Source organism: Rattus rattus, chromosome 3 (assembly GCF_011064425.1).
Source record: "Rattus rattus isolate New Zealand chromosome 3, Rrattus_CSIRO_v1, whole genome shotgun sequence".
NCBI classification, from domain to species: Eukaryota; Metazoa; Chordata; class Mammalia; order Rodentia; family Muridae; genus Rattus; species Rattus rattus.
The window spans coordinates 168,740,950-168,768,948 of NC_046156.1; the positions used below are offsets into that span (position 1 = coordinate 168,740,950).

A 27,999-nucleotide genomic window follows, 5' to 3' on the forward strand; every position below is an offset into this window, starting at 1 on the left:
TCTGATTCAGGCACTTTCAAGATCATAGTTTATTTATTACTCCAGATAAAAAGATAGTATACATATTAGGACTCCCTTAAAATTCAACTCTAAAGTTATACGCATCTAGTCTTTTTGCATCAAATGTTCACCAAAAGTTTCTAGACACCTGAAAGCCCCACTATTAACATGAACTATAGTAATAAAAATTTGACATTTAATTTGTTCAATGTATAATATTTACATTATGAAACTGATAGTAAATAAACAGTGATAATGAATAAAATCAACATTAAAACACAAAGGTTGATAGTCTTAAGGTGTGCTAATTATCATAATTGCATATAAAAATTAAAACACAGCAGAGCTTTCTGTTACGAATTCTTAATCGTCAAGTCGTAGTCGTTACTTGCTACCAAATTACATGCACATCTGCTAGGACTGATATTTGATTTTCTTTTCTCCAAGAAAAGATGAGTAGGTAAACGGTATTTCAGAGCAGACATTAATTTACTTAAGGACAGAAAAGTGGAAAAACAAAACAACAACAACAAAAAAAAAAAAACTGTACTCAAGATTAGTACTGGTCACAAGCCTCTTTCCTATAGAAATCATAAAACAGGAAAAGTTAAAGAAAAAAAAAGTCCCAAAAGAGATGCACAGGCAGACTATCATGAGGAACACAGCTCACAAAGAGCCCTGAAGGAGTCACACATCTTCTCTCTCCTTCAATGATGAGAGGTCTATTTTGCCATCAAATAACAAAGAATGAAGCAAGTGAGGGGCACCAGATGCACAATTAAATTTTTCAAATACTAAAACGAGGCAGAGGTGGCCAGAAGAAGGGGCGATTCATATATAATTCAAACTATATACAGCATAAGTGGAATGCAGCCCATTCCAAACTGGCTTTGTGAAACAATTGGACCTTTATGATTTAATAGCTAAAATTATAACAACTGTAATCATACAACAGATTTACATAGGAAGCAAAAGTTCAAGGGGCATTTTATATTATGTATTTACTGTGCTGTTTCAATTTAAAAATAATTTTGCTAAGTATACATCTCAACTGAGGTCTATGTATAAAATGTCCTAATAGATACAGATATTTACCTTTGGTGAGTTGAAGGCCTGGTTGTGACTTGTGTGAACTGTAGGCAGAAGGCCAGGTGAGTAAGCACATGTGGGAAAACGCAAGCTGAGGTAATCCAAGCGCTGTGCATGAGGCGGGTGACTAGAGGTACTCTGAAAGTCAAAGTACACCAGAGACCCAGAACAGGAAACAGTGAGAATGAGCAGGGAATGAAGTGCCAATATGGCAATAAGGTTGGTTACAAACAGAAAGAGGAAGGCCTCTCGTACCAGCAGAATCCTGCGTACATACAAAAAGAAATAGCCACCCACCGTTTTGTAGAACAAAAGCCAATTATTAGTGTGGGAAAGTACAAACTGCAGAAAACCAGAGTCAATAGAAGAAAAGCTACTGGTTCACATGAGAGAAAGGAAACATTGCATTCTGACAGTTACTTGGTAAACGCAGCAACCACGGCCCAGAGAACTTCGTTGGTGTTGGCCTTCAGACACTCCACTTCTGGGTCTAAGTCGAGAAGCTGCCGTACTCTTTTGGTGGCTAAATCATACTGCTCGTCCAGAAGAGGCGCAAAAGCATTTTCCAAAACATCCGAGGCATGGGCTAGGTAAATGAGGGCCAGCAAGCGCTTGTCCATCCGGTGAGGGTCATTTACCCATTTGTCAAGAACAGCTTCTTGTACCTTCTTGATGAGGCGCTGCTTAATGTTGTTGTTGGTGAGAGGATGTGTCGTCATGTCAAACAGGAGGAAGTTCTGTTTCTCTGTCGTCAGCACACCCTTTTCTACCAGGTTTTTAGCTAATCGTTCCCGTACATTTCTTAACTGATAATGCAATTTTAATGGATTCCACGTCTCACCTAAATAAGAACATTGCAGAAGTTAGAAATGGTGGGTAATATTTGCTAAATTACAACAGCAGCAAATCACACACACATTATTAGATAAGTAAAGACCTTTTCTTCTTGCCCCTTCCACACTAAATCATGGAGTCCAGACCTTTGGGATCTAGGCAGTCCACACATTCTTAGGCACAGCAGCCACTCAAAGGTCTGAACTGAAAGTAGTCTTCAAGCCTCAGTCACCCTTATTCTACAAGGGAATGAACCAAATATTAAATTTTGTTCCTGCCTGCGCTGGCTGTTATCAAAAGGCATGCGATAAAGCATGTGTGGTAGGGCACACATGCACCAGGAAGAGGCAGGAGGATCTCAAGTGTGGTGGGAGACGGTTCTACAGTATGAAAGCACCACAGGGCCCCAAACTCAATGCTCAGTAACACGAAAAACAACAAAACAACAAACAAAAACCCTCTACACTATAAAAGCAGAAAGTCAAGTCTCTACAAATACCAATCTTCAACAGACTAAAGGGAAACACAGCTCTCTGGTTACAAGCTACTCTTAAAACTGCACAAAGACAGGGTATTTAGCAAAGTTTGTGTGGACAATGATAAAAAGTTATATAAAGTTGACTCCTGAAGAGAACAAAACATTTTCACATTTTTTCGTTTTGTTTTGAAGACAGGATTTCTCTGTGTAGCCCTTTCTGTCCAGGAACTCACTTATATACCAGGCTGGCCTAGAACCCAGAGACCTACCTGCCTCTGCCTCCCGAGTGCAGACTAAAGGTGTGCGCCACTACTGCCCAGCATTCTTTTCACAGTTCTGAAGCCTGTTATCTATAAACACTTCTTTTTTTGAGACAAATATTTAGTTAAACTAAGCATTATCAAGTTTAACTGTATCTTCCAAATAATCACCAATGACAACTATTTTTGCAATTTGGGGGGAAAAAAATCCCAAAGTACTTTTCTAAACTAGAGCATGTAGAAAATCAAAATCAACCACAAGCACCTATAGTCAGTATAGTATAGTAAAGACTTAAGGCTGAACTTTGGAACACTAAGACAGTCAACCTAAAACTAAGCTGGGTGGAATTACTGAACCCAGTAACATGGAGCAATATAAACCTAAAATGTACTTCAATCTTCAGTCCTTCAGCTTTACGAGCCCCATTTTAAGTAGTAACACCCATAAGTGGCTGGCTAGTAATTTCTTCCTACACGGCACAGAACACTGTCAGCATCCAGGCAGAACTAGTAGTCTCTGACACCCTGGGATATGTTACTGTTCAGATGGCCACAGAAACAATTTTACTTGTTATCTAACAGTAAAAAATATCCTTGATAGGAGCTCAGTGGGTTAAGAGTACATGATGTTCACACACAGGATCAGAGTTCAATTCCCAGTACCCATATCAAGTGCCTCAAAACCGCCTCTAACTCCAATTTCCAGGGGAAAACAATGGCCACTGACCTCTGCAGGCACAAGGTACACATACATTCATTCTGGGGCACTCAGAGACATAAAATAAAAACAGAGACTATCCTAGACAGCAAGAATTCTCACTGTTATTAGAAATATAAGAAAAACTGAAAGTGACTTTTCAGATACTGGTCATAAAGAATACTAAAACTATGATGCTCAGGCAAAACCTAATGACCCCCGGGGTGGAGGCACATCCTAGGGAACAGAGACAATTCCAAGCACAGCAGTCACCCTTGACTCAGTCACCCTGCCCAAGTCTGAGGTCAGATATCAGGAACTGAAGTAACCGAAAGGTGCAAGGCAGAAACTGGAGGTCTAGAGACCTGCACAGTAGTCTTTTTAAAAACAAACCAACTGTTGCTCTCTTCAGACACACAGAAGAGGGATAACCGGATCTCACTACAGATGGTTGTTAGCCTCCATGTGGCTGGGAATTGAACTCAGGACCTCTGGAAGAGCAGTCAGTGCTCATCTCTCCAGCTCCTGCACAGTATTCTTTAGTCTCAGAATACTACACCACACAAGGTGAAGTGAGAAACTGCAAAGCTAAGCAAAAAGACAAATATCAAAAAAACTGGACAATGCCAAGAGCTTTTAGCAAGATGAGGAAAATCTGAGCTTGAGGTGAAAAGCCCTGACTAAATACCTGAGACATAGGGGACCCAGAAAGGCCACATTGTAAAAACAAGGCTGAACTAGTCTCAAGTGAAAACTACTTACTCTATCCAAGCTTTAAAGCATGTTGATCCACAAGTATCTTAAACGTCTATCTACCAAAGCAAAAGCCAACATGATTTCCCCCAGAGTGGAAGGCAGACAACACTGAAGTTGAACTCAGAACCCACATGCCAGGCAGGCACCCTAAAATTTTAACATTCTTTAGACAAAGACTCAAGGTTCAGCACTTAACCTAGTATTCACAATGCTGAGTATTCAATTTAAGACAACAATAGCAACAAAACACATTAGATTTGCAAAGAAGAAAATGTGCTCCCAAACTAATGGGGAATGGAAATAGCCGACCAAATCAGTCAAGAACAAGAAGAAACAGCAAAGATGAGAAAACCAGCATACAAGGATTTTGAAGAGGGCTAGTATAACATTTACAGAACTTAAAAGAAATGTGCACAAAGAGACAAGTAGGAGCTATAAAGAATAAATTATCTGGGACAGCTTTTCATTACATTATTCTGTATGTATGTGTGTGCACATGTATGAGACTCATGCTACAAGTATGCAGGTTAGAGGGACAATTTGCAGAAGTTGGTTCTTTTTCCATCATGTGGAATCAAAGTCAACTTCAGGTCCTCGTGCCTGTCAGCAAGTACCTTTACCCTCTGGGCCATTTCCTTGGCCTGTGGAACAACCATTAAAATTTTGCAATTTACTTTGGAAAAGAAATTAAAGAATATGATAAAAGGCTGGTACTATGAATTACTAGTAATTACGGCCATTTTAAGTATCTGAAGAAACATTTCAAATAAAATATCAGTGGCGGTGGGTGAGCATGTGTGTGGACGTGTGTGTGTGTGTGTGTGTGTGTGTGTGTGTGTGTGTGTGTGTGTGTGTACTCGAACATACACAAAGACACAAAAGCAAGTTACCTGATAAGGTTTATGTTCTTAGAAATCATAATACCAAGTGTGTAAACATCTTAAGACTTACTTCTTATTCTCTATAATTTACAATTAGTGAGAGAAGTCTTCATAATTTAATTTATCGACTAGAATAAAATGAAAATGTGGTCCTAAGAACAAAATGAGGCATTAGAAATGATTTAATATTAAGAGTTATCTCTAAGAAAGTTATAGGGGAAGGGCCTCACAAGTTACACCTAGACTTCCAGAAAAACCAAACATCCTAAGTAAGAATAGGAGAAACAGCATAGGTGCATAGCACTGATGACTTCAAAGGTGGATGACTTCCAACTTTCAACTGTACCAATCCACTACCGAAGTGCCTACTTAATCCCCTGACAGTTTGGGGTTTGGGTTTTAACTGTTTCCCAGAACCACTGTCAGGAAGGCAAACAACCCCAAGCTAGAATCAGACAAGATGTATTAGCTGACTTTGGAGAAATCAACTAATACAACTTAGGATGATAGCCAATCTCCTTTACTTCTACAATTAACTATGCATACACTAATCTGTAAGTTATTAATGTACTATCCCCTAGCAACACTAACTAACTAGGTATTACTGTCTGAATACATTTACATTTTCACAGAATTACGTCTAACACAACTGTGTCTCAACAGTCTGTCAGACAGGACAGGTCTTACACTCAGGCAACATCTCGGCCATCTACTGAACTCAGGTAACCAAGCTGGCAGCAACTGCCTTTATCTGCTGATGCTGAGCCTTCTCACTGGCCCTTTCTAATCCTCCTGAAAAGGTACATTTCCTTTTGGTGTGTGCAATTGTTGCCTGTAAAGATCTAATCCAAGGTCTACTTCCTCCTTCAACTTCTAAAAGTTTCCTCAGTTTTTTCTGAACTACCAAAATTTTAGAATCATAAATATTAAATTATTAGGCACACAGGTTTAAGAGCCCTTTGAGCTACAAGTATCTCTGGGTTCATAGACCTGTGTCAGTACCATGTAACACAGCATTCCGACAGTACACCGCACACTTTCTGTTGACGATATATCTACAGTGCAGGGTAGGAATCAAATCCAGAGCTCTGTATATCTAGATCCTCAAGGACTCACCATTAATGAAGACAGTTTTAAAACAACTAAAATTTTAAAAAAGGAAAAAGAAAAAGAAAAAAAAAAAAAGATGAGTTACCCTCCAAGTTGGCTACAGTCCTATATACTTAAAAGGTCATAAAGGTCGGGAAGCACCTTGAAGGCTCAGCGAACAAAGCCACCTACAGCCAAGCCTGATGGTCTCGATTCTGGCCTGGGCGCACATGGTGAAGGAGAGAACGGACTCTTGCATATTTGATCTGCCAGGTCATGATCACCCCACCACAACCATGACCCCTGATAAAAATCCTAAGTTACTAACTGGCATCGTCTGCTAAATAGGAAGCAGGTGGCATTTGTAGCCAATCTAAAAAGTACAGGATATTTCTAAATATTTGCCTAATGAATTCTGGCCTAATCCAATGGATATGCTCTATATCTCTTCAATGCTCACTCCAGTGAGAAGGATACAATAGCAACTCAAGCTGAACCAGGTTCAGTCAACACTCACACTAGTAAGATTTAGTCAGTCAGCAGCTATGCAGTGTTCACTAGTTAAGTATACAACTACCTTAACTTATCAACCCAACCCCTAGGCCAATACTGGTTTGGGGTATATGCCCTGTCAAAGGAAATCAGGTGATCAAGACACTGATAACCAGATTGAACAAGCCAAATGACCCACTGGTACATAAAACATAAGGTCAAGAAAGAATTTATAGTTCATAAGATTTCCTCACAGCATGGCCCACTCTGAACAGAGTAAACTGTACCAATTAATTTAGGTAAAGAATGACTGGAGACGGGCATGGTGGTGCAGGCCTTTAATCCTAGCATTTAGGCGGCACAGGCAGGTAGATCTGAGTTGGAGTTCAGTCAGAGCTACACAGTAAGGAGACTGCGAATCAAAACAAACAAACAAACAAACATGAGAGCTTGAAGAAAGAGTATCCACTTTATTCAATATCTGCTCTCTCCTGCAAATGGAGATAAAATTTTTAAAGAATTATCATCCTCACCACCACCACCACGTTTCCATAAGTAAGGATACAAACTTCTCTAAACAGAATTCAATGTTTACTTTTTTTTCTTTTCTTTTCTTTTTTTTCGGAGCTGGGGACCGAACCCAGGCCCCTGTGCTTGCTAGGCAAGCGCTCTACCACCAAGCTAAATCCCCAACCCCTCAATGTTTACTTTTTAACACATCAGCTTACCACTAAGTAACTCGATCCAGTTCTGGACTGTCTCTGGAGGCTGAGTCTCCTTAACATGCTTTAGAGCTTCATCAAGAAGAACATCTCCTGTTGGAGCATCCGATTTACAGATCACCTGAAACACAATGGTTCAGAAATGATCCACTGGGACATTCTTCCTCTACCACTACATGAAAAGCAAGTAAACATCTCATGCTCAAAGACTGTACATTTACTATCATTTCATTTGATGCTTAACCTTGAGCCATTTAATATAGAAATTCATTCATCTTTAAAGTCTTGGACAAAGAAAGACATAACTATATGGAAGAATTCAACATACTAAAGGCATTTCATAGAAGTTTTTAAAAAAGCTAATTTTCTCAATAAATGTTATTAAGAAAATTTTGACAAATTAAAGCAAAAAGAAAAAAATTAAGAAATAGCTCCCCCTGAGTTAGGCATGGTAGCGAATACCTTTAGTCCTAGCACTCAGAAGGCAGAGGCAGGCAGATCTACAGCCTGGTCTACAGAGTGAGTTCCAGGACACCTAGGTCTACACATAGAAACCCTGCCTAGAACTAGCTCCCTTGAACTTATGCTCAATAAAAGATATAAAGGGGGAATATAGTTTTAGGAACAACAAAGATTTTTTTATACTGTCATTGCTAGCAGAAGCCTTAATGAAACCATCAACAGGTTTGATTATGTAAAGTTACTCAGTCTCTAGCACCAAGAGGATCAGAGATACAGGGGTTGTGGGTGGGGAGGCAAGGACAGACTCTCAATCTGAAATTAAAACCTTTACGGAGAAAAAGCTCAGCAGTTAGGCATGCTGGCTGCTCTCCCAGGAGTCAGGTTTGTTCCCAGCATGCACTCAGTAGCTCATGATTGCCCTCTTCAGTTTTCACCAATACTGTTTTTAAAAACCCCAGGTGTTTTTACAGCATAGCTTAATTTATAAAAGTGGCATGATTAATATACTGGGCAGTACAGATTCAGAAACATCATTCAGAACAGTCGCTCCATGGTGATTAGTTAGACCGGGTGTTTTGTTTTGTTTTGTTTTGTTTTGTTTTGTTTTGTTTTGTTTTGTTTTTATTTTATATACAGCATTCTGCCTGCATATGTGACTGCAGGCCAGAAGAGGGCACCAGATCTCATTACAGATGGTTGTGAGCCACCATGTGGTTGCTGGGAATTGAACTCAGGGCCTCTGGAAGAGCAGTCAGTGCTCTTAACCGCTGAGCCATCTCTCCAGCCCTAGACCAGGTTTTATAGGGGAGAAAAAGATCTTCAGGAAAAATGAATCCTGTGTCTGTGATGTGACCATGTGACCTGCTTTCTTCCCTTCCTCCCTCTCTCCCCTCCCTCCTCTGTGGCCAATATCTAGCCTCATCATCCACCTCCCTCATGCACCATGACTGAACCTAAGTTCTGCTCTAAGCCCTTCTCACGATTCATGTTCTCCATTGTCCCTGCCAGGATTTTAGTCAAGTCTGACCATCTTTCTCTTGTAATAGTTGGTCTCTTGACTAGAGGCCTTGAACGTTAATGTTTTAGGAATACTTTCCTTTATTCTTTGACGATTTCATAGCATAGATACACTGTAACTTGTTCATATGCAACCCAAATCCTCCACATTCCCTTCTCCCGACAGTTCTCTCACCTCCATGCCCACACGCACACTTAATAACCCACTGTCTCTTAGCAGTGTTGCCTGTGTGAGGCCATCCATCAGAGTGCAGCAGCCAACCAGTGGCCAACCTCCCCCAGCAGCCATCAGTTGCTCCTCAGCTAGGGATGGAGCCTCATGAGACCTCTGCACTCCACACTGGGGTGCCACAGAGCTTCACTTTCTACAGTGCGCAGTTGAGTCTTAAGTGCAACACTTATGGTCCCTTCAGTCCTAGCTGCACACTGAGCTCTCCAGGAGCCAAATCTTACTACATTTCATTGTTCTTGCTCAAATTAAAAAAAAAAAAAAATTCAAACAAGTTCTAATTCCTTTAAAGATTTCAAGAATATATGTGGCTTCCAAATAAGTATACTCTGCTTCAATAAATTCTTGCTACCCCAACACAGAAGAAATGGAAACAAGATAAAACAAGACCTCTGAGGAATTGCATTAAATAGATAAAAGAATTTAAAAAAGGCCTCAGGGATTTAACAGAAAACATTAGATTCATAAAACGAGAAATGCTGTGGGAGCTGCAATCTTTTATGAGAGGCTCAAGGTCAGTTATGCAGCAGTGATGTGACACAAGGCAGGCCATAAGGACATATGGACAGAAGCTAAGGAGCAAGAATAAAATAACCAAAACTGAGAGGCCACAGACAGACTCTCCCTTAGAGCCTTCAAGAAAACATAACACGAGTACATTTCCTAACTGGCCTCCGAAGGAGAAAACCACTAAGGCTGTGGTCATTTGTTAAGATGGCTTTAAAATGAACTGAAGACAGTCAGAAGTGGTAGTGCACGCCTTTAATCCCAGCACTCAGGAGGCAAAGGCAGGAGGATCTCTCAAGCTCCAGTTCAGATGGGACTGCATAAAAAAAAAATCTATCTCAAAACAAACAAACAAAAAAAAAAAAAAACAAACAAACAAACAAAAAAAAAAACACCCAAGCCACTGATTGCAATTGTTGGCTTTCAGGAAGAGAACTAAAGAACAAGGAAGGGGCTGGAGAGATGGCTCAGCGGTTAAGAGCACTGACTGCTCTTCCAGAGGCCCTGAGTTCAATTCCCAGCAACCACATGGTGGCTCACAACCATCTGTAATGGGATCTGATGTCCTCTTCTGGTGTGTCTGAAGACAGCTATAGTGTTCTCACATACATTAAATAAATCTTTAAAAAAAAAAAAAAGAACAAGGAAAACAGCTGCCTTTGGTCTTCTGACTATGTGGATTATCTTAATTGAATCAACAATTACTTTTAAAGCTTATTAAGTCATATAGACTATTCTTCCAGCATTATCTACATCACTCAGAGCTACAGTGACTTAATAAGCGCATATGGCTAGGAAACAAGTCTCTTCTGACCACAACCCAGCAACTACTATTATTTAGGTCATATTACTTCATGCATTACTTCTTTTCACTAACACATTAATGGCTGGCTGGCTGGCTGGCTTTCTTATAAAATGACCACTCTGGTTTTATCAGTCGGACAGTATTCAGAATAGGAAATGAGGGCACGGGCTTGTCATCTTAGAGCTCTGGAGGTGCAGGTGGGAGGATCTCTAGATCAAGACCAGCAAGTGTCAGCCTTGGTTAAAAAGCAAAGACTGTCTTAAAACAAAAAAACAAAAGAACAACAAAACTAAACAATAACAAGATATTTGGTTCTGGCCTAATTTTTAGATTTACAAATATAATACAACTACAGAAGAAAAAATGGTTTTGAAATACCATGCCCAAAGCAAAAAACAGACCGGAAGAGAAACTGTGAACCTCTGAGATTGAGTCTGAAGATAAAAAATCCAAAAACTATATCCTGTTCTACCACAAAAGTACCCACCTACACCTTCACCATAGGAAGAGGAATAAAAATCAATCAGTCTTCCAAAAAGATTAATTTCCTGAGTAATTCAGTTCCACAGGATTTTTTTAAAAGTCATATCAAGGTTTTCAAACTTACGACTTTTTCAGAAGCAAATAAAACTGGGTATCTCCCTAAAGCACAGTGGTCATCAATCCTAACAGTGAGTAGCATCATGTTGCATATGCAAAAAGACAGAAAAACCAAGAATGCAATCCAATAACGACAATTTTAAACTATTTAAATATTGTAAAGCTATTAGAAATATTCATCATTTAAACAGAAAACAATTCTTGTAAAGAGGGTATTATTCAGAAGTCCTCTTACCTTTCTTGTTAAAAGACTTTTTCTTCTCATTCCACAAGCCTCTAACTGTAACCTTCCTCTCAAAGCTAATTCAATTAACATACAGCCACGTAATCCAGATGATATACAGTCATTCCAAAATGATGTGTAACCCTATTTAAAAAGAACAAAGAAAACAAAACAACTAATTTACCTTGAGTCAAAAGTAAAAATATCTTTAGCCAAAGCCACATATGTCTTCTTGTAACAAAACGCTAAGATGCACTGTTAGCATGTTGTTAATCTGGGGTCTGGGGAAGGGTTGTCTTTTTAACCACATTCTTACACACGGATAACAACGAAGTATAGAAGTCAGGCTGGGCAGGGTAGTACACCCTATAATTCTAGCACTGGGCATACGGAGGCATTCTAATGGCTCAAGAGTTCAAGGTCAGGGCTGGAGAGATGGCTCAGAGATTAAGAGTACTTACTGCCCCTACATAGAACCAGAGTGCCTAGCATCCACATGGTGGCTCAAAACTGTAACTGCAGTTCCCAGAGATCCAATGCCCTCTTCTGGGCTCCTTGGGCACCAGGCATACACATAGTTCAGACATACATAGAAACAAAACACACATTTATATACACAAAATAAACTAACAATTTTAAATAAATAAAAATCCAGTCCAGGCATGGTGGCTTATACCTCCAGCCTTCCAGACAGCCAGCCTGTACCACATAGAGAAGGCTTCCTGGAATTCACCCAGGTCAAAGTGAGGAGCCCATATTTAAGAGGACGACTGACCACTAGAGTATGGACTTCACTAATGATGCAGGAACTTTAGTGCAACTCCCAAGATATCACTTTTTAAAATTATTTATTTTTATTTTATGTGCATTGGTGTTTTGGCTATATATTTATTATATCTCTCTGTGTGTGGAGTTACAGACAGTTGTGAGCTGCCATATGGGTGCTGGAAATCAAATCCAGGTCCTATGGAAGAGCAGTCAGTGACTTCTCTCTAGTTCAAAATACCACTTTTAACAAGAGCTTTTGGCAGGAGATCATTTAAAGAAAACTAAAGGGAATAAACAAAACTAGTTTTGTCAGGCATGTTTATTAATTTCAGCACCCAGGAGGCAGAGGCAGGTAAATATCTGTGATAGATACACATGGTCTCTAAACAGTGAGATCCAGGATAACCAGAAGCACATAACAAAAAGATCCTGTCTAAAAAAGGGTTTCTTTTGGGGCGACCATATGGTGGCTCATAAACATCTATAATGGGTTCTAATGCCCTCTTCTGGTGTGTCTGAAGATAGCTACAGTGTACTTATAAAATTTTTAAAAAAGGTTTCTTTTTCATCAAAAAGGTCGATTTCAATGTGAAATCAAGGAAGTAGACTAGTTTTGAGATTTGCTAAAATGAAGATTGTCAGACTAAGCAATGAGTCAGAGGGAATAAGCAACCAGTCATAGAGGGAATCAAGATCTGGAACAATTAAAGATGTGGGAAGTCTGGGAATTGATTCCACATGAAGTTAAGTTACAGCTCTATGTTTCTCAGGGGCCTGAACACACAAATGTGGTTCCAACTCAAAACACCAAAATGTAGACAGAATATACACTTCATAAAGTAAAATGGGTATGGTTAGCCATACAAGTCTGAAAATCCACCTGGACAGAGTTTAGCAGTTTATCTTTGATGACAGATAGAAGAGGGCTTAAATTCAAATGTCTCAACTGTTCTCATGTCATGCGTTAACCAGAGATGTGTTGGCAAAAGAAGGTCTTTACTACAGAGTTCAGAGTTATATTTAGTGAAAAACTGAATAACTCATGTGCAAAATAGATGAGGAAAAAAAGATTAAAAAAAATTTGTGCCAGGGCTGGGGATTTAGCTCAGTGGTAGAGCACTTGCCTAGCATGCGCAAGGCCCTGGGTTCAGTCCTCAGCTCCTAAGGGGGGAAAAAAATTTGTGCCAAGGTTTCTGGGACTTATGAGAAACAGACAAGATAGATAAAGCCAAGAGACGAAGCAAGCAACAGAGTAGTCCAGTGTTTTGATAACCTCCTAGTAAAATTCATATCATGAGTTTACAAAAGCATGATCAAGAATTGTCAGAGAAAGTTTTTGTTGTTGAGGTTTTGTTTTTAAGCTGAGGAAAACTGACCCAAAAGAACTGGGGTGTGTGTGTGTGTGTGTGTGTGTGTGTGTGTGTGTGTGTGTGTGTGTGTGTGTGTGTGTGTGTGTGTGTGAGAGAGAGAGAGAGAGAGAGAGAGAGAGAGAGAGAGAGAGAGAGATAACTGACCAGATAACAATGCTACAGGGGATTAAGTATCTTAGAGGCAATGTAGACCAGGACTGTACCAAGTGACTGCAATCAACGTCAGCCAGCCTGGTTCTCCAGTGAATCCATGACAGAGTATGGTATAAACAAGTTAGCAGGGAAACTGCTGAGTCAGGAGATAGAGAAAAACTTGGCCTTGTTTCTCTAAAAGAAATTAGTACAAGAGCCTACTAGAGGACTACATACTCACAGCATTTTTATGTGTATCCCCAGCAAAAATCTCTCCTATCTAGCAAAAGCAAGTCAGCCACTTTTAATAAGGTACTTAAAATCTATGGGAAAGACTAATAAAAACTGACAGTACCAAGCAGCTACATTTTTAGTTCAAGAGGTAGAACTAACTAGTTGTGTTTGTATACACAGCTCTGAGAGAATAAAAAATAAACAAATACATAAATAATGCATCCAGGTAGTACCCAACTCTTACTACTCCTGGAAGCAAAACAAAGCAAAAGGCTCAGTGGCTACAGATAGTGTCCTTCACCTCACTCACAGCACAGACGACAACCCCAACCTTCAATCAGAAGACCACCTCAGAACAATCTGAGGCATTATTTCAAAAGTGTGGTTTAACAAGAAAAAAAAAGTCCCTATTTTCTAAAAAAGTTTTATCAGGAAGGACAGACATTCCAAGATAAAGCAGGTTAAGTACTATCCCCAACAAACAAGAATCCAAACATGGCATGGATCAAAAATAGCCCGAATCATTCAACAGAGCATGGCTATACTGTACTGATCAGGTGAAATGCACTCCAGTTCCAGCATATGCAGCTCACTGCACTGTCTAGCTTTAAAAACTGTCTTTAAAAACTACTAATTCCCTGACAGGCAGCAACTTTTCTAACAGAACACCAGCTGCTAGGAATGGGACTACAGCATCTTATGCAGATCAATCTTCTGCTGTTGTGGGTCCTCAGGTCCTTGTCAAAACAAACTGTCAATCTTCAGGGCAGACCTCATAATGTTGTATAAAACTCAAGTGAAATAAACTGTCTTTCCCATTCTATATACCATTCAGTCAAGGAGTGCAGCAGAAATAACTGTACTGTAACAAATGAGGCAAGGGGACATATTTCAAAGACATAATCACCCTCGCCATGGCAGTTTCAAGGACAAGACTACATCTAGGAAAACCTCCAACCCAATTGTTCTCAGCAATGACCATCATATGTGTGGATTTCCAACTGCCTGCTTTCTTTCCTCTCATCAAGTGGCTTGACTTGAATGGGAACAGAAGCTCTCAAAAGTGCCAACAAGGACTCGCCATGAGGGTGAAGAACCACACTACTTACTTCAGATCTTAAGATGAAGGAACTCGAGTTGGCCACTCACAATGAAATACAGTATAAACACATTCTGAAGGTCTAGTCTATTTAGTAAAAAGAATACAACAATCAGATGTTCTAAGACATTTTATGTAGTATACAAATACATACAAAATGGAAAATTGTCCTTGATCTATAATTTATATGAAATATAAAATATGATAAATGAAATATGACCTGAATTTAAAATAATATGAAAACATAAATGCAGGTTTGTATTGTAAATACTTAATTTTTAGTTTTAATTCATGTATATGAGTTTTCACCTGTAGGTACATGTACACACCATGTGTACCTTGTGCCTGATGAGGCCAGAAGAGGGAACTGAATGTCCTGGAAGTGACAATATAGATGGTTGTGAATAACTATGTGGGTGCTGGAAACCTGACCTAGGCCCTCTGCAAAAACAGCAAGGGCTAAATGTCTCTCCAGCCCTACGGTCTCTATTTTTTAGTGTGCATATCCTAATCCCAGCACTCAGGAGGCAGAGCAAGCTGATCTCCATGAGTGCAAGGCCAACCTGGTCTACATAGAAAATTACAGGCCAGCTGGTCTACACAGTGACAGCCTCTCAATTTTAAACAAGGTGAGATGGGGCCAAAAGAAAAAGAAATTCAAGTCCTTCAACAGAGTACTATAGACCTTAAGATATATTACAGAATATCATGCATAGAAAAGTGTATGCACAAAGACACTGATCTTTTTTTTTTTTTTTCGGAGCTGGGGACCGAACCCAGGGCCTTGCGCTTGCTAGGCAAGCGCTCTACCACTGAGCTAAATCCCCAACCCCAAAGACACTGATCTTATCACTTATAGTAAAACAAAACATACAAAACCAAACTAAAAATAAATAAAAGTAAACTCAGCATTTGCCAAACTTTTTGACACAACTTACAAAATATTGTAACTTTCTAGAAACCAGGTTTTAAATCAAAATAGAGAAGAGATGAGGAGGAGAAGGCACAGTGGTTAAGTGCTTCTTTTTCAGAGAACTTGAGTTTGGTCCCACTCACAACTGCCTGTAACTCCAGTTCCAAAAGTATCAAATACCTGTAGCCTCCCAAAGGTTCCTGCACTCAATGTATGTAACACGCAGAGACAGACACACACATTCAAAACTAAGAGCCAGGTGTGAGATACACGCCTTTAATCACAGCATTATGCCAGCAGAGTAGAGTGGCTCCATGGACTCTGAGACCAGCCTAGTCTATATAACTAACAAGTTACAAGTCAGCCAGAGTTACAAAGTGAGACTCTCAAAACATAAGAAGCCTTTCTTCTCTGCTCTAGGAATGGATCTCCTGCCTTGGTCCCTCACCCCCTAAAATGTATGCCTACTCCAGGCTTACCTGCAGTCTCCTTGGTGTCTGCAGTGGTACTGAACTGACTGATCAGACACTCACAACTTAAGAGCCTCAGCAGTTTGATAGTCCCATGTCCTTTAACCTCACTCATGCCTACCCACAGCTTCCAAACCAGTCAGCGCCATTTCAAAGGCCATCAACACAGCAGCCAAGTTCACTGGGATGGGGGCTGCCAGTCAGGTAGCTGGCTCTGAGGCTGGTTTGGGGAGTCCTCATCTCTGGACTTCATTTCTCAGACACAATAGGTCATCCTTTTGCCTGATGTTAGCCTTGGCCATCCTCCTAACCAGGAGAAGCAGCTGTCTCCACTTCCACTTCCCATGGGCCTTCTGTGTCTTCCTTACCCTGCATGTCCTTTTCTTTCTGCACACCACTCCCACACCTACAAGTCTGGGAAAAGTAGCTGGCTCAAAGTTTGACAAAGAGAAAACAATAAACATTGTATTAGTAAGGAAGAGGGGTATAAATAAAAACATCTTTTAATGATCCCATTGCAAAGATTATTAGAAAATTGGGAAACTAGCCAGGCAGTAGTGGCACACAGCTTTAATCCCAGCACTAGGGAGGCAGAGACAGGTGGATAGATCTCTGTGAGTTCAAGGCCAGCCTGGTCTACAGATGGAGTTCTAGGACAGCCAGGGCTATAGGGAAAACCAATTCATTTTTATATAAGTATGCATATATGTATGTTTTCACATACACTACTTTTTAAAGTAGGTTAGAACAGTATTCGCAGTAATACTGACTGAGTGGCCATCTTCATGTTAGACTTTTCTGCATAGATCTGAGAGAAAAACGGAAGAAAACAAGAAGACTATTCAAACTTATACGGTAATAATTAAGATGCTATCAGTAACATGATAAAGACACTAGAAACACTAAAACATTTTCAAATGATATACCTAAGAACCAACTTTCTGTTTCTCAAAGCCAAAACGAACCTCTGCATATAGGCTATCACCACCAAGCCTGACCCTTCTCAATCCTTGGATCTCACCAAACAGCATTTCTTAGGAAGGACCCCACTGTGCCCTGCCCCTAACGTAATTTTCACACAGAGTCCTCTAATGTTTTCTTCAGCATAGCTATCACAGTTTGTAATTATACACATGTACATACATCTTTGTGTATTTATGTATCTGTCTCCTAAGCACAATAATTAGCATAAAATAATTATCACAAGCAGAATTTTGAATGAATAAAGGTCAATTATGAACTGTATATCTCCCATTTTTTGTTTAATTGGTTTAATTTCTTCCAGTACTAAGAAAATACAGTGTCACACACACCAAGCAAGAGTCTTTATCATGGAGACACTCTTCCCAGACAAGATTTTGGGGTGTGTGTATCTGTATATACAGGTACCCAAGAAGACTAGAAGAGGGTACCATATGCCATGGACTGGAGTTACAGGCAATATTGAGCTGGAAACTCAACTCCAGTCCTCTGGAACAGCAGCAAACACCCTTAACTGCTGAGCCATGTTTCCAGTCCTTATTTTATATTTTTTGGTAGCTTATACTTTCCTAAATATACAGACTCCTTGTATTTTGTTTAAAAGGCATATTCCTACTATTCTCGTGCCTTAAACTCAACCCCATCTCTCCCATAATTATAGGGACAGTGAAATCCTAGTAATCATTCATTTTTTAAAATTTATCTTTTGAGGCATCACATGCATATAGTGCAGTTAAATACAGGTCAAAAATAAGTATGTATCTTTTAATCGCCATCCAAGACTGGCAACAAATTTTACAAGTTCTAATAATTTCAGGCCAGTGAGATAGGTGTTTACAAACTTGATGTCCTAAGACCCACATGGTAGAGAGAACTCATTTTCACAAGTTGCAATGTGACCTGTAAAAAGTATACATAACATGCCATGTGCATGCACACAGAGCAGTAAACTATAGACATTTTTGGTACTCTGAGACCAGTGACTTTGCTTTCTAGTTTCTACTACTTTCTACACTCACATCTTCTAAAAGTCCTCTTTAAAGCACTGTCTTTAAAACCTACCACCACTTCCAGTATCAACCCAGCTTTTAACTTCCTGTTCACACTCTATCCCATACACAATCTCTATCGTTACTGTTGTGTCGTGTCTAAACGTTTGTTTCATGTCTGTTAAGTAACAGCCTGTACCTCACTATGCACAAATATCTCCAAGTACAGGAGCACAGAGCACCTGGAGCCTGAAAGTAACAACCCTTGAGAGCCTGAAACAGAAGGATCACTTGAATCAAGAAGTCTGGGACCAGCCTGGGCTACAGTCTCAAAATAAGACATAGAAGAAGAGCTAAGGATGCAGTTCCCTGACAGGGACTTGCCTAGCATATTAGTGCCCTGGGTTCAATCCCCAACATTGTAAAGATTTTTACAAATATGGAAATGAGGGAGGAAATGTAGGGACTGGGGAATGGCTGAGTGGGTAACACTGCTTGCTGTGAAAGCACCAGGACTGGAGTTCAATCATCTAGGACCATAAAAGCTAGAGACGGTCACACGTGCCTGTAACCCTAGCACAATGGATCCTGGGAGCTTGGTTGCCAGCCGGATAATAGGCATATGACCCTCCCCACAACACACACAAATAAAATTACATTAATTTTTTAAATTATTTTAGAGTTTACAATACAATTACATCTTTCCCCCTTTCCTTTTCCTTCCTCCAAGCCATCCCACACACTCCCCACCTTGCTGTTTCGAATTCATGGTTGTTTTTCATTGTTACTTACACTATGTATAATTACATATAACATTTTATTTTTTAAAAGGAAAAATATCTTTAAAGGGCTGTAGACCAGTGCTAGAGATTTAACTCAACTGGGATATCTGTCTATCCCAAATGTATTAACATAAACCAAGGACGGTGGACAGTGCCTGCAACCCCAACCTGGCATTACTCTGCACAAGTGGAGGCAGAAGGATCGTCAGTTCCTGGACATCCTCAGCCACACAGAGCCGGAGGCCACCCTAGGGCACCTGAGATCCTGTCTCAACAATAAACAGTGTGTCAAAGCACTTGCCACCCCCAAGACCTAGTAAGTCCAGTTTGAGCTCCAGAAACCACGCACACGGTGGAGGGAGAGCCAACTCACCCAAGTTGTCCTCTGACCTCCACACAGCACCCCACACACCCAACACAAATACAGAAGGCATGTTCTAAATAATTTTTAAAGAGTGTAGAATCCTGTCTTAGCCACCTCTGTGAAGATTCTGGCCTTGAAAGCAGTAAAGATTATTCTCTTCCCCTAAAAAAATAAAACACCAACAAAGAGGAAATAAGATAATCGAAATGTGGGAAGGACTGATTACAAGGGCCAAAAGAGACAAAGCACCTCCCAAGCTTTCTGTTGGGGACCAGAAGACATAAGGAAACAAGACTTCCTGCCTGCCAACTACACCATCACTTTATACAACACAGCTGCCATGAAGTCACTGAGTGGTGAGTTTGGGGCTTCTGATACCTCCAGAGAGAACAGTATTCCAGAGAGGAGAAATAATGGAAACAACCATTAGGGCTTACATCTAGGGAAAAGAAACCAAAATACTTGAGGTTTCCAGATTTCCTAGCCCAGATGGTTTGGGATTACAAAAAAGCCGAGGGGGAAGGATACTTTTACACCTGGGGGTGGGGGGAGATACAGAGAGACACAGATTCAGAGACAATAACAGTCACTCACAGACAGACAGAGACACACACACACACACACACACACACACACACACACACACACAGAGGGAGAGAGATTCAGTGAAAAGGCATGGGTAAGTAACTGAATGAGTAAATATTCACTAAGGTCTCATGTCCACCAGGATGGTCAGGAGCTAAGGGCAATGGTGGAAGCTGGGATCTGTGGTTTGCTCAAGGTTGGAGTTTGATTCTCCGAACTGAAAGAGGGAGAGTAAAGAGGGTATATAAAGCACCAGCCAACAGCATTTTTTTTAAGCCTAAGTCCTTTTTAGCCCTTAGGTTCTATAACGGGTTATTAGACAGACCACAAATAGAGGTCTGTTTTGACCAGGAAACAATGAAGTCTAAAAATTCAAAACCATTTAGTCTAGTTCTCTCAAGGAGGAGTTAAAAAAGACAAAGCTAGATAGAAGTCAAAACCAGGGGTAATTCGCGTTGGTTGGTTTGTCAATTTGACACAAACTACAGCCACAACACAGAACCTAAATTGAGAAAAAGTCCCTGTAAGATTATCCTTTAAGCAAGCATGTAGGATATTTTCTTGATTGATGATTGATGTGGAAGGACCCAGGCCGCTATGGGTGACACTGTCTCCAGCAGGTGTTCTTACATATCTAAGAAAGCAAACTGAGCAAGCCAGGGGGAAGTATCCCTGTGGCTCTGCTTCAGTTCCTGCCTACATTTTCTATCTTGACTTCCCTTCAAGACAGACTACAACTATAAGCTGAAATAAACCCTTTCCTGTCCAAGTTGCCATTAGTGGTTATTTTTTGTTTGTTTGTTGAAATCACAGCAATAAAAATATAACCAGGATAATAGTCCCTTGGCTCCTGATCTGAGGCTTCCTCTCTAGTCCCTAGTCTACACCTTCTGTTTCCTCTAAAGTCAGTATCCAATCATACTAAAAATCATCTGGAGAGCGGTCTCCTATGAATACTGAATGTCCCTCAAAAGCTAAAAACCTTAGAAACCTCAGCACCTAGCAAAGAGACTGACACATGAGTATCATATTTTGATTAAATGAAAACAAATTATCGATTAAATTTGTTTGGTCTCAGAAATTGACAAACCCTACTCAATACATGTAATTTGTTTTTGTTTGTTTTTTTTTTTAAATATGGTCCATTTGTATTTAAGACACTGAAACTAGGGGGTTGGGGATGGCTTAGTAGTTAAGGGCACCTGATTTTGCAGAAGACCCAAGTTTAGTTCCTAGTACCAACATGCTGGCTCATTAACCATCCACAAAACTCCAGTTTTAGAGGATCTGAAGCCCGGGATGCCTTGATCTCCAAGGGCACCAGGCATTCACATGCTACATGCATACCCGTAGGTAAAACACTCTTGCACATAAAATAATATAAATCTGAGGGGGGGGGGGAGGGAAGGGAGGGAGGGGGGGAGGGGAAGAGGGGGAGGAGGGGGAAGGAAGGGAGAAAGGGAGAGGGGGGGGAAAGGGAGGAGGGGGGGGGGTGAGGAAGGAGGGGAGGGAGGAAGGGAGGGGAGGGGAGGGAGGGGAGGGGGGAGGGAGGGAGGAAGGGAGGGAGGGAGGGAGGGAGGAGAGGGAGGAAGGAGGAGGGGGAGGGAGGGGGGAGGAAGGGAGGGGCAGGGGGGAAGGGGGGAGGAGGAGGGGAGGAGGGAGAGGGGGGAGGGGAGGGAGGGGAGGGGAGGGGAGGGAGGGAGGGAGGGAGGGGAGGGGAGGGTGGGGAGGGAGGGAGGGAGGGAGGGAGGGAGGAAGGAAGGAAGGAAGGAGGGAAGGGAGGGAAAGAAGGAAGGGAGGAAGGAGGGAGGGAGGAAGGAGGGAGGGAGGAAGGAAAGAAGGAAGGAAGGGAAGAGGGAAGGAAGAAAGGAGGGAGGGAAGGAGGGAGGGAGGGAGGGAGGGGAGGAAGGGAGGGGAGGGAGGGAGGAGGAGGGAGGGAGGGAGGGAGGGAGGAGGGAAAGGAAGAAGGGAGAAGGGAGGGAGGGAGGGAGGGAGGGAGGGAGGGAGGGAGGGAGGGAAAGGAAGAAGGGAAAAAAGGGAAAAGGGGAACTAGGGTAGGACAAGGATGGCGGTTTAGAGAATCCAGCAGGCACAAGGCCCCAAGTTCAGTCCTGACCATGAAAGAATCCCAAGGAGCAATAACCACCCACCAGAAACTGACTGTAAGCTCTTCAATCTCTAGTCTTTCTCAAAAAGCCAGGGGTGGACAGATACAAGTTATCTTCCATGCTCTCTAAAAATCACTACTAAAATTTTAACTAGTAACTTTCTACAAGTCATACTAGTCTCAGTCAAATTCTGTTATAAATAAAATTTCTATCAATAGAGTCTGTTGTTCTTTGAGAAAAGGGCTATGTTGTGCAGACTGACCTCTAAGTGTTGAGATCAGAAGTCCCCCTGCCTCAGCCTCTCAAGGGATGCCCCACTGCCCCCTTTCACTGAAAATTTCTAGGGAAGGGATGTAGTTCAGACCATGTAGGCAGGGTTGCAACCCTGGGTACCAACCTCATTGCCACATACACCAAAATGTAGTATGATTTCCACCAAAGAAACCAAAAATGCTTTCTGTGGTAAGAAACCTCTGTCTCTCCACCAGTTATCACCATCCCATTATCTCCCCCCTTGTGGAATGTATGATGGACTATTTACATGCTGGATGTCTAAGCGCTCTATACACAAAAAGAAGACGTTTTTTCCAATACCATCCCCAAAATTAGTGTTCATTCTCTTGGAAATAATATTACCTTCAGTAAGTATATGATTTACTTAGAACATGTACTAAGTCATGGGGTACAAGGTGAGATAGCCAATTATAGAAGCAAAAAATTTTAATTACATCTATTGACACCAAGTGAACAATTTCTCTAATAAAGTAAGCAAATAAACCAAATACTTACATATGGATTTGTAGTTTGGCTTAGAGTGCTGCTTATTTAGCAGGTTCAAGGCCTGGGTTAAATCCCCAGCACCATCAAAACACTAAAACTAAGGACAATAATATGATTCTACTATTTTCTATTGCTCTATCTCATGTATGAATGTGTGCATGTATATACATGTGTGAATGTGGCTGTGCCAATTTGGGCAGTTACAGGACTAACCTCAAAGTTCAGCCCTTGCTTTCTAACATCCAGATTTTGCTACATTTATTTATTTGTTTGTATCTTACAGTGGACACATTTACACGTACAGACACAGAGACACAGACAGACAGAGACAGACAGAGACAGACAGGCACACAGACACAGACACAGACACAGACACAGACACAGACACACACACACACAGACACACACACACACACACACACACACACACACCATTTATTTCATTGTAGGTCAGAGCACAGCTTGCAGGAGTCAGTTCAGCCAAGCCATCTCCAACTGGACCCCTTCCCACCTCTCAAGACAGGCTCTTTTGTTGTTCACTGCTGCACACATCAGGCAAGTAAGCCTGGAAGCTTCCAGGGATTCTCCTGTCTGCAGCACCCATATTGATTCAGGAGCACTGGAATTACAGAAGGGCCTTGACCAGACCCAGCTTATGAGAGTTCTGGCTACCCAAACTGAGATCCTCCTCCAGCACAGCCAGCACTTTACTCCTATAAATCTAATGCTTACAAAACAAGAAGAGAACTATCCTGTTTTCAAGTCTCTCTGTGTGTGTGTGTGTGTGTGTGTGTGTGTGTGTGTGTGTGTGTTAGTGCATGCTACATTATAACACTGTAGTGTGTACATAAGGTCACACTGCAATACTGTAGCACACTAACATGAGTGTTAGTGCATGCTACATTGTGACACTGTAGTGTGCACACAAGGTTACATTGCAATACTGTAGCACACCAACAGGTTGCAATCTTTACAACTTATTTTTCATATAGGCTCTAAATTTTATATTTGGCTTAAAGAGATGAAAATTCAAACCCTTCAAAAATATAAAGGGAATATAATTATTAGAAAAGAAATTATAAAATTCAAAACTCTGAAGCTTTTATAAGATTTTTTTTTACTTTTAACACATCTTGAAATTCTGAAAATGAACTGAATAAACTGTCTTACAGATTTGAGAACAGAACTATTTTACATTAACTTCATATATAGTGGTAATATTTTTACAAAACAGTTATACATCTTGATAAGTACTGTGTTCTACAAGTAATTTCAAAATGAACTCGACTTTGGGGACAGTGTGAAAACAAGAAAGTCAGTTTCATGGTTTAAACTTCCTAAGTCTGGGGCACACCCACCCTATCATCTCAGTCCTGAGGAGGCAGGGAGGGGAGGGGAGGGTCACCAATTCAAGAAGACCTCAAATTCAAGAACTACCAGGCTATACAGTACATCTGAGGCATGCCAAATATCATCTCTTCTCTAAACAAACCCAGCTTAATCACTACACACTTTTTCAGCTTCACTGCAGTAGAGCTCTTAACAACATTAGACATGCACCTTTAAAGAGGATGTTACTAAAAGCTATTAAACCTTAGAAAATCAGGTGACTGAAAAAAAGCTTAAAAAAAAAAAACACACTAGAAAAAAACAGGAAGAAAACTAAAAAAGAAAACCCAGACTAACAAAACAACAACAAAAACATTCAAGAACTCAGTACACACAAGAAGGCTGCTCTGAAAAGGTCTCCAGAATGCCCTTTCAGTCTACTACTCTTTTTCCTGACTGGATAAAACTGTAACACACACACACACACACACACACACACACACACACACACACACACACACACACAAAGGAGATACTTCAAGAAGCCATCTGGAAGCTGTCGGTAACCCTAGTATTTGAAAGAGAGAGGCAGGAGGATCCAGAGAGGATTCACTGGCTGGCCTTCATTAGACCCTATCTTTTTTTTTTTTTTTTTTTTTTTTTTTTTTTTTTTTTGTTCTTTTTTCCGAGCTGGGACCAAACCCAGGGCCTTGCGCCTCCTAGGCAAGCGCCTACCATTGAGCTAAATCCCCAACCCTAGACCCTATCTTAAAAAAAAAAATAAATAAATAAAAAAATAAAAAAAATAAAAAAAAACAAGAAACAAATAAGCAATCCTATTAGGCAGTGGTGGCACATGTCATTTAGTCCCAGCACTTTGTAGGCAGAAGCAGAAGGACCTCTGTGAATTCAAGGCCAGCCTGGTCTACAGAGTTCCAGAACAGCCAGGACTACATTGGAGAAGCCCTGAGATTCAAAAATAAATAAGTAAATGGATGAAGAAAGTAAATGGAGGGAGGGAGGGAGCCCAGGCTGGCCTCTTTCTATGTGGGCGAAGATGACCCTGAACTTCTGATATTCTTGCCTTCCAAGTGGAATTATAGGCATGAGCTTCCAAATCCAGTTTGTGCAGGGAAGGGTATCAAATTCAGAACTCCGTCCAAAGTTCTCTATCAACTGAGCTAGATTCCCAGCCCTACAACTTTAGTTCATAACATATTTAACAAACAGGCTTAAGTGAATAGGGAAACAGAGGCAGGAAACCAAGACTTAGTCTTTAAAAAAAAAAAAAAAAAAAAAAAAAGACAAGGGGGAACTTCCCTCAAAAAGTAGATGATACGTTTATAGAACTGGTCACTAGGGCTGGAGAGATGGCTCAGAGGTTCAGAGCACTGACTGCTCTTCCAAAGGTCCTGAGTTCAAATCCCAGCAACCACATGGTGGCTCACAACCATCTGTAATGGGATCTGATGCCCTCTTCTGGTGTGTCTGAAGACAGCTACAGTGTACTTACACATAATAAATAAATAAATCTTAAAAAAAAAAAAAGAACTGGTCACTAGTATAAAACACTTAATGAAAGAAGAATTACATACAAGAGAATTCTAAAACCAAGATGACAATGCAAACCCCACCCCCGCCACACCACCACTTCTTGGTCATGCCTACATTTTTTAAAAATCAATGCCCACCTCACCCCCAAACCTTGGCCATGACTTATGAAGTATACTTATTATTTATACAAAATAACCCCAACAGATGGTTCCAGTTACCTGGCATCAAAGAACTTCAACTCTTTGAAAAAAACTAGATAAATGTTGTAGTAGCATTAAATTTCAAAAAAAATCTTCAGATTATTTTCATGGGAACCAATCACAGGAAAGTAACTGCTGACAGCTTTATCTTAGAAAGTTAGAGTAAGGACTCTAAAATAAAAGGTACTTACTTTCTCACCAGTTTCTCAATGCGACAATACCAAAACCAATTTTTTGTTCCATTGTAGCTTTACCGAGTTCTATTGCACAGAACCAAAATGCTGACCCAGGAATGTAGCCTTCACTTAGCTTTTCTTGTATTTTGTAAAAATGTCTCATAATCTGTTTTGTTCCAAAGTGGGAAGGGAGGGAAAGATAAATGTGTATTACAAGAAATCTGCTTTCTAAATCTAATACTTCCTAAAGTTGCACTAACATCTAGCTTTTCACCCCAAAACAAAAAATGAAACACACACTTGCTTTCCTCATTATAACTGTAATTAAACAGGTACTGTGCCCCTTTTACAGTCAGAGGGCCATTCAGCGTCTTCAAGCTGAATGGTATTAAGGCATCAAGAAGCACTTCCCCGTGTAGTATCTAATATCCGGGAATCACGAACAGTCCCTGGAAAAACTCATCTTTCTACCGCTGCTCAGTCTGAGGAACTAGAAAACTGTTTTACAGGGATGAATTGGGTTTTCTGCTTGTTTGTTTGTTTGCCCTCTTTCCTGAATTCTGAAAACATTTAAAAACAAGATCTAATACCTTTCTGTCTGACTCATAAAATGTGTTGTCTAGAGTTTTACCACACTGAAACAAAACAAACTTCCGGGCCAACTCATCGTACGCGATTTATGAAACATCCAAACCTGCAAGTCTATCTTTAAAAATAATCACCTTTATAGATGATTATAGATTATAGATATTAAAGAGACGGTCACTAGCATATTTTCAACTTCTATGTGTAAAATTCCTAAATATTTGGGGTGCAAGGGACCGTTCCAAACGTCAGAATACAACTTAAGCCTAAATCTTTGCAGCCTTTCATCAAAGCTCAAACTTGGTATTTTTTTCCCAGCACTTCACAGGCCCTCCCTTAAAATGGCAAAACTGAGACAACAGATCTACTAACAATAATACTAACTCTTCGCTCACTCAAACCAAGTTCATCTAAAGTTACTTCCAGGGTTTTACAACAACTTGGTATTGACTTTTTAAAACAATGCTCAGTAAAATAACTTTGCTAATTCTTAACAGCATGCCGCAACTCAAGTTTTACATAAGAAAGAGGCCGAAAGCAAGTAGACCGACCCGTGAACCTCTCCCAGGTCTTAAAAGCTGCAAAAACTCAACACTTGAGAGCAGCGGTAGCCCCAGGTCTTTGGATCTCAACAGTGTCGGGTTGGAACTGCAATCATTTGCGGCAGAAAGCGAAAAAGAAAAGCAAAGATTGCCAAGACTTAGGAACTAAGAGTGCTTGTGAACAGAGGAAGGAAAAACCCCAAGCACTCGGTACTGGGAGGATCTGGAACACACAGGGCCCCGCCGGAGAGGGGCTGACTCCCACATTCCTTGGGACAAGTAGGGCGATCAGGGTCGCGGGGCTCCGCAACCAGGGACAGGTGAGGCCTCGGCCGGCGCCCACCTGGAGCCACCTGGGTCCTGCGCCCCCGCCGCCACCCCGCCCGGCCCGTCGTGCCCGCACCTCTCGGTCCTTGAGGCCCAGCAGGAGCACCTCCTCCATCAGGGTCAGCCGCGTTTCCTTGGAGTCGCCCTTGTCGTCGTCGTCCTGCTCGTCGCGGCGGCTTTGCGCCTCATCCTCGCCGCTGCCGCCGCCGCCGCCCGCCGCCCGCTCCTTGTCGGCAGCGTTCCGCGAGGCCTCGGTGCGCCGCTGCACCAGGCCCGAGCTCCGCTGGGTCAGCGAGGTCATGGCTCCAGCCGAAGAGCCGCGCCGGACCGACAGGGACGCGGGACCGGCCGGCTCTCCCTCACGGTCCCGGCCCCAGGAGCTTCCGTGTTAATTCTCGGAGCTGGGGCGATGTCCGTGGGCTGCGGGTCCGAAGGCAGTCATGAGGAGCCGGGTCTGAGCGAAGCGGGCGCGCCAGGCGTCGATGGGGTACACAAGGGAGCCTTCAGCCCGCGGCTGTGGCCCCACACAGCCCTGGAGCCCGAGCGGAGGCGGCGGCGGTGGCACTTCCC

The 27,999-nt window shown here is 41.4% G+C and overlaps 1 protein-coding gene across 1 annotated transcript; it reads right to left on the reverse strand.

The window, feature by feature from the left end:
• On the reverse strand, positions 1-27,999 carry Golph3 (golgi phosphoprotein 3). The gene is made up of 4 exons (XM_032898762.1): positions 27,506-27,999; positions 11,154-11,285; positions 7,305-7,419; positions 1-1,930 (listed from the first exon to the last, which is right to left on the reverse strand). Exons 1-4 carry the CDS (start codon positions 27,728-27,730, stop codon positions 1,506-1,508), a joined length of 897 nt encoding a protein of 298 aa, XP_032754653.1. The 5' UTR covers positions 27,731-27,999; the 3' UTR covers positions 1-1,505.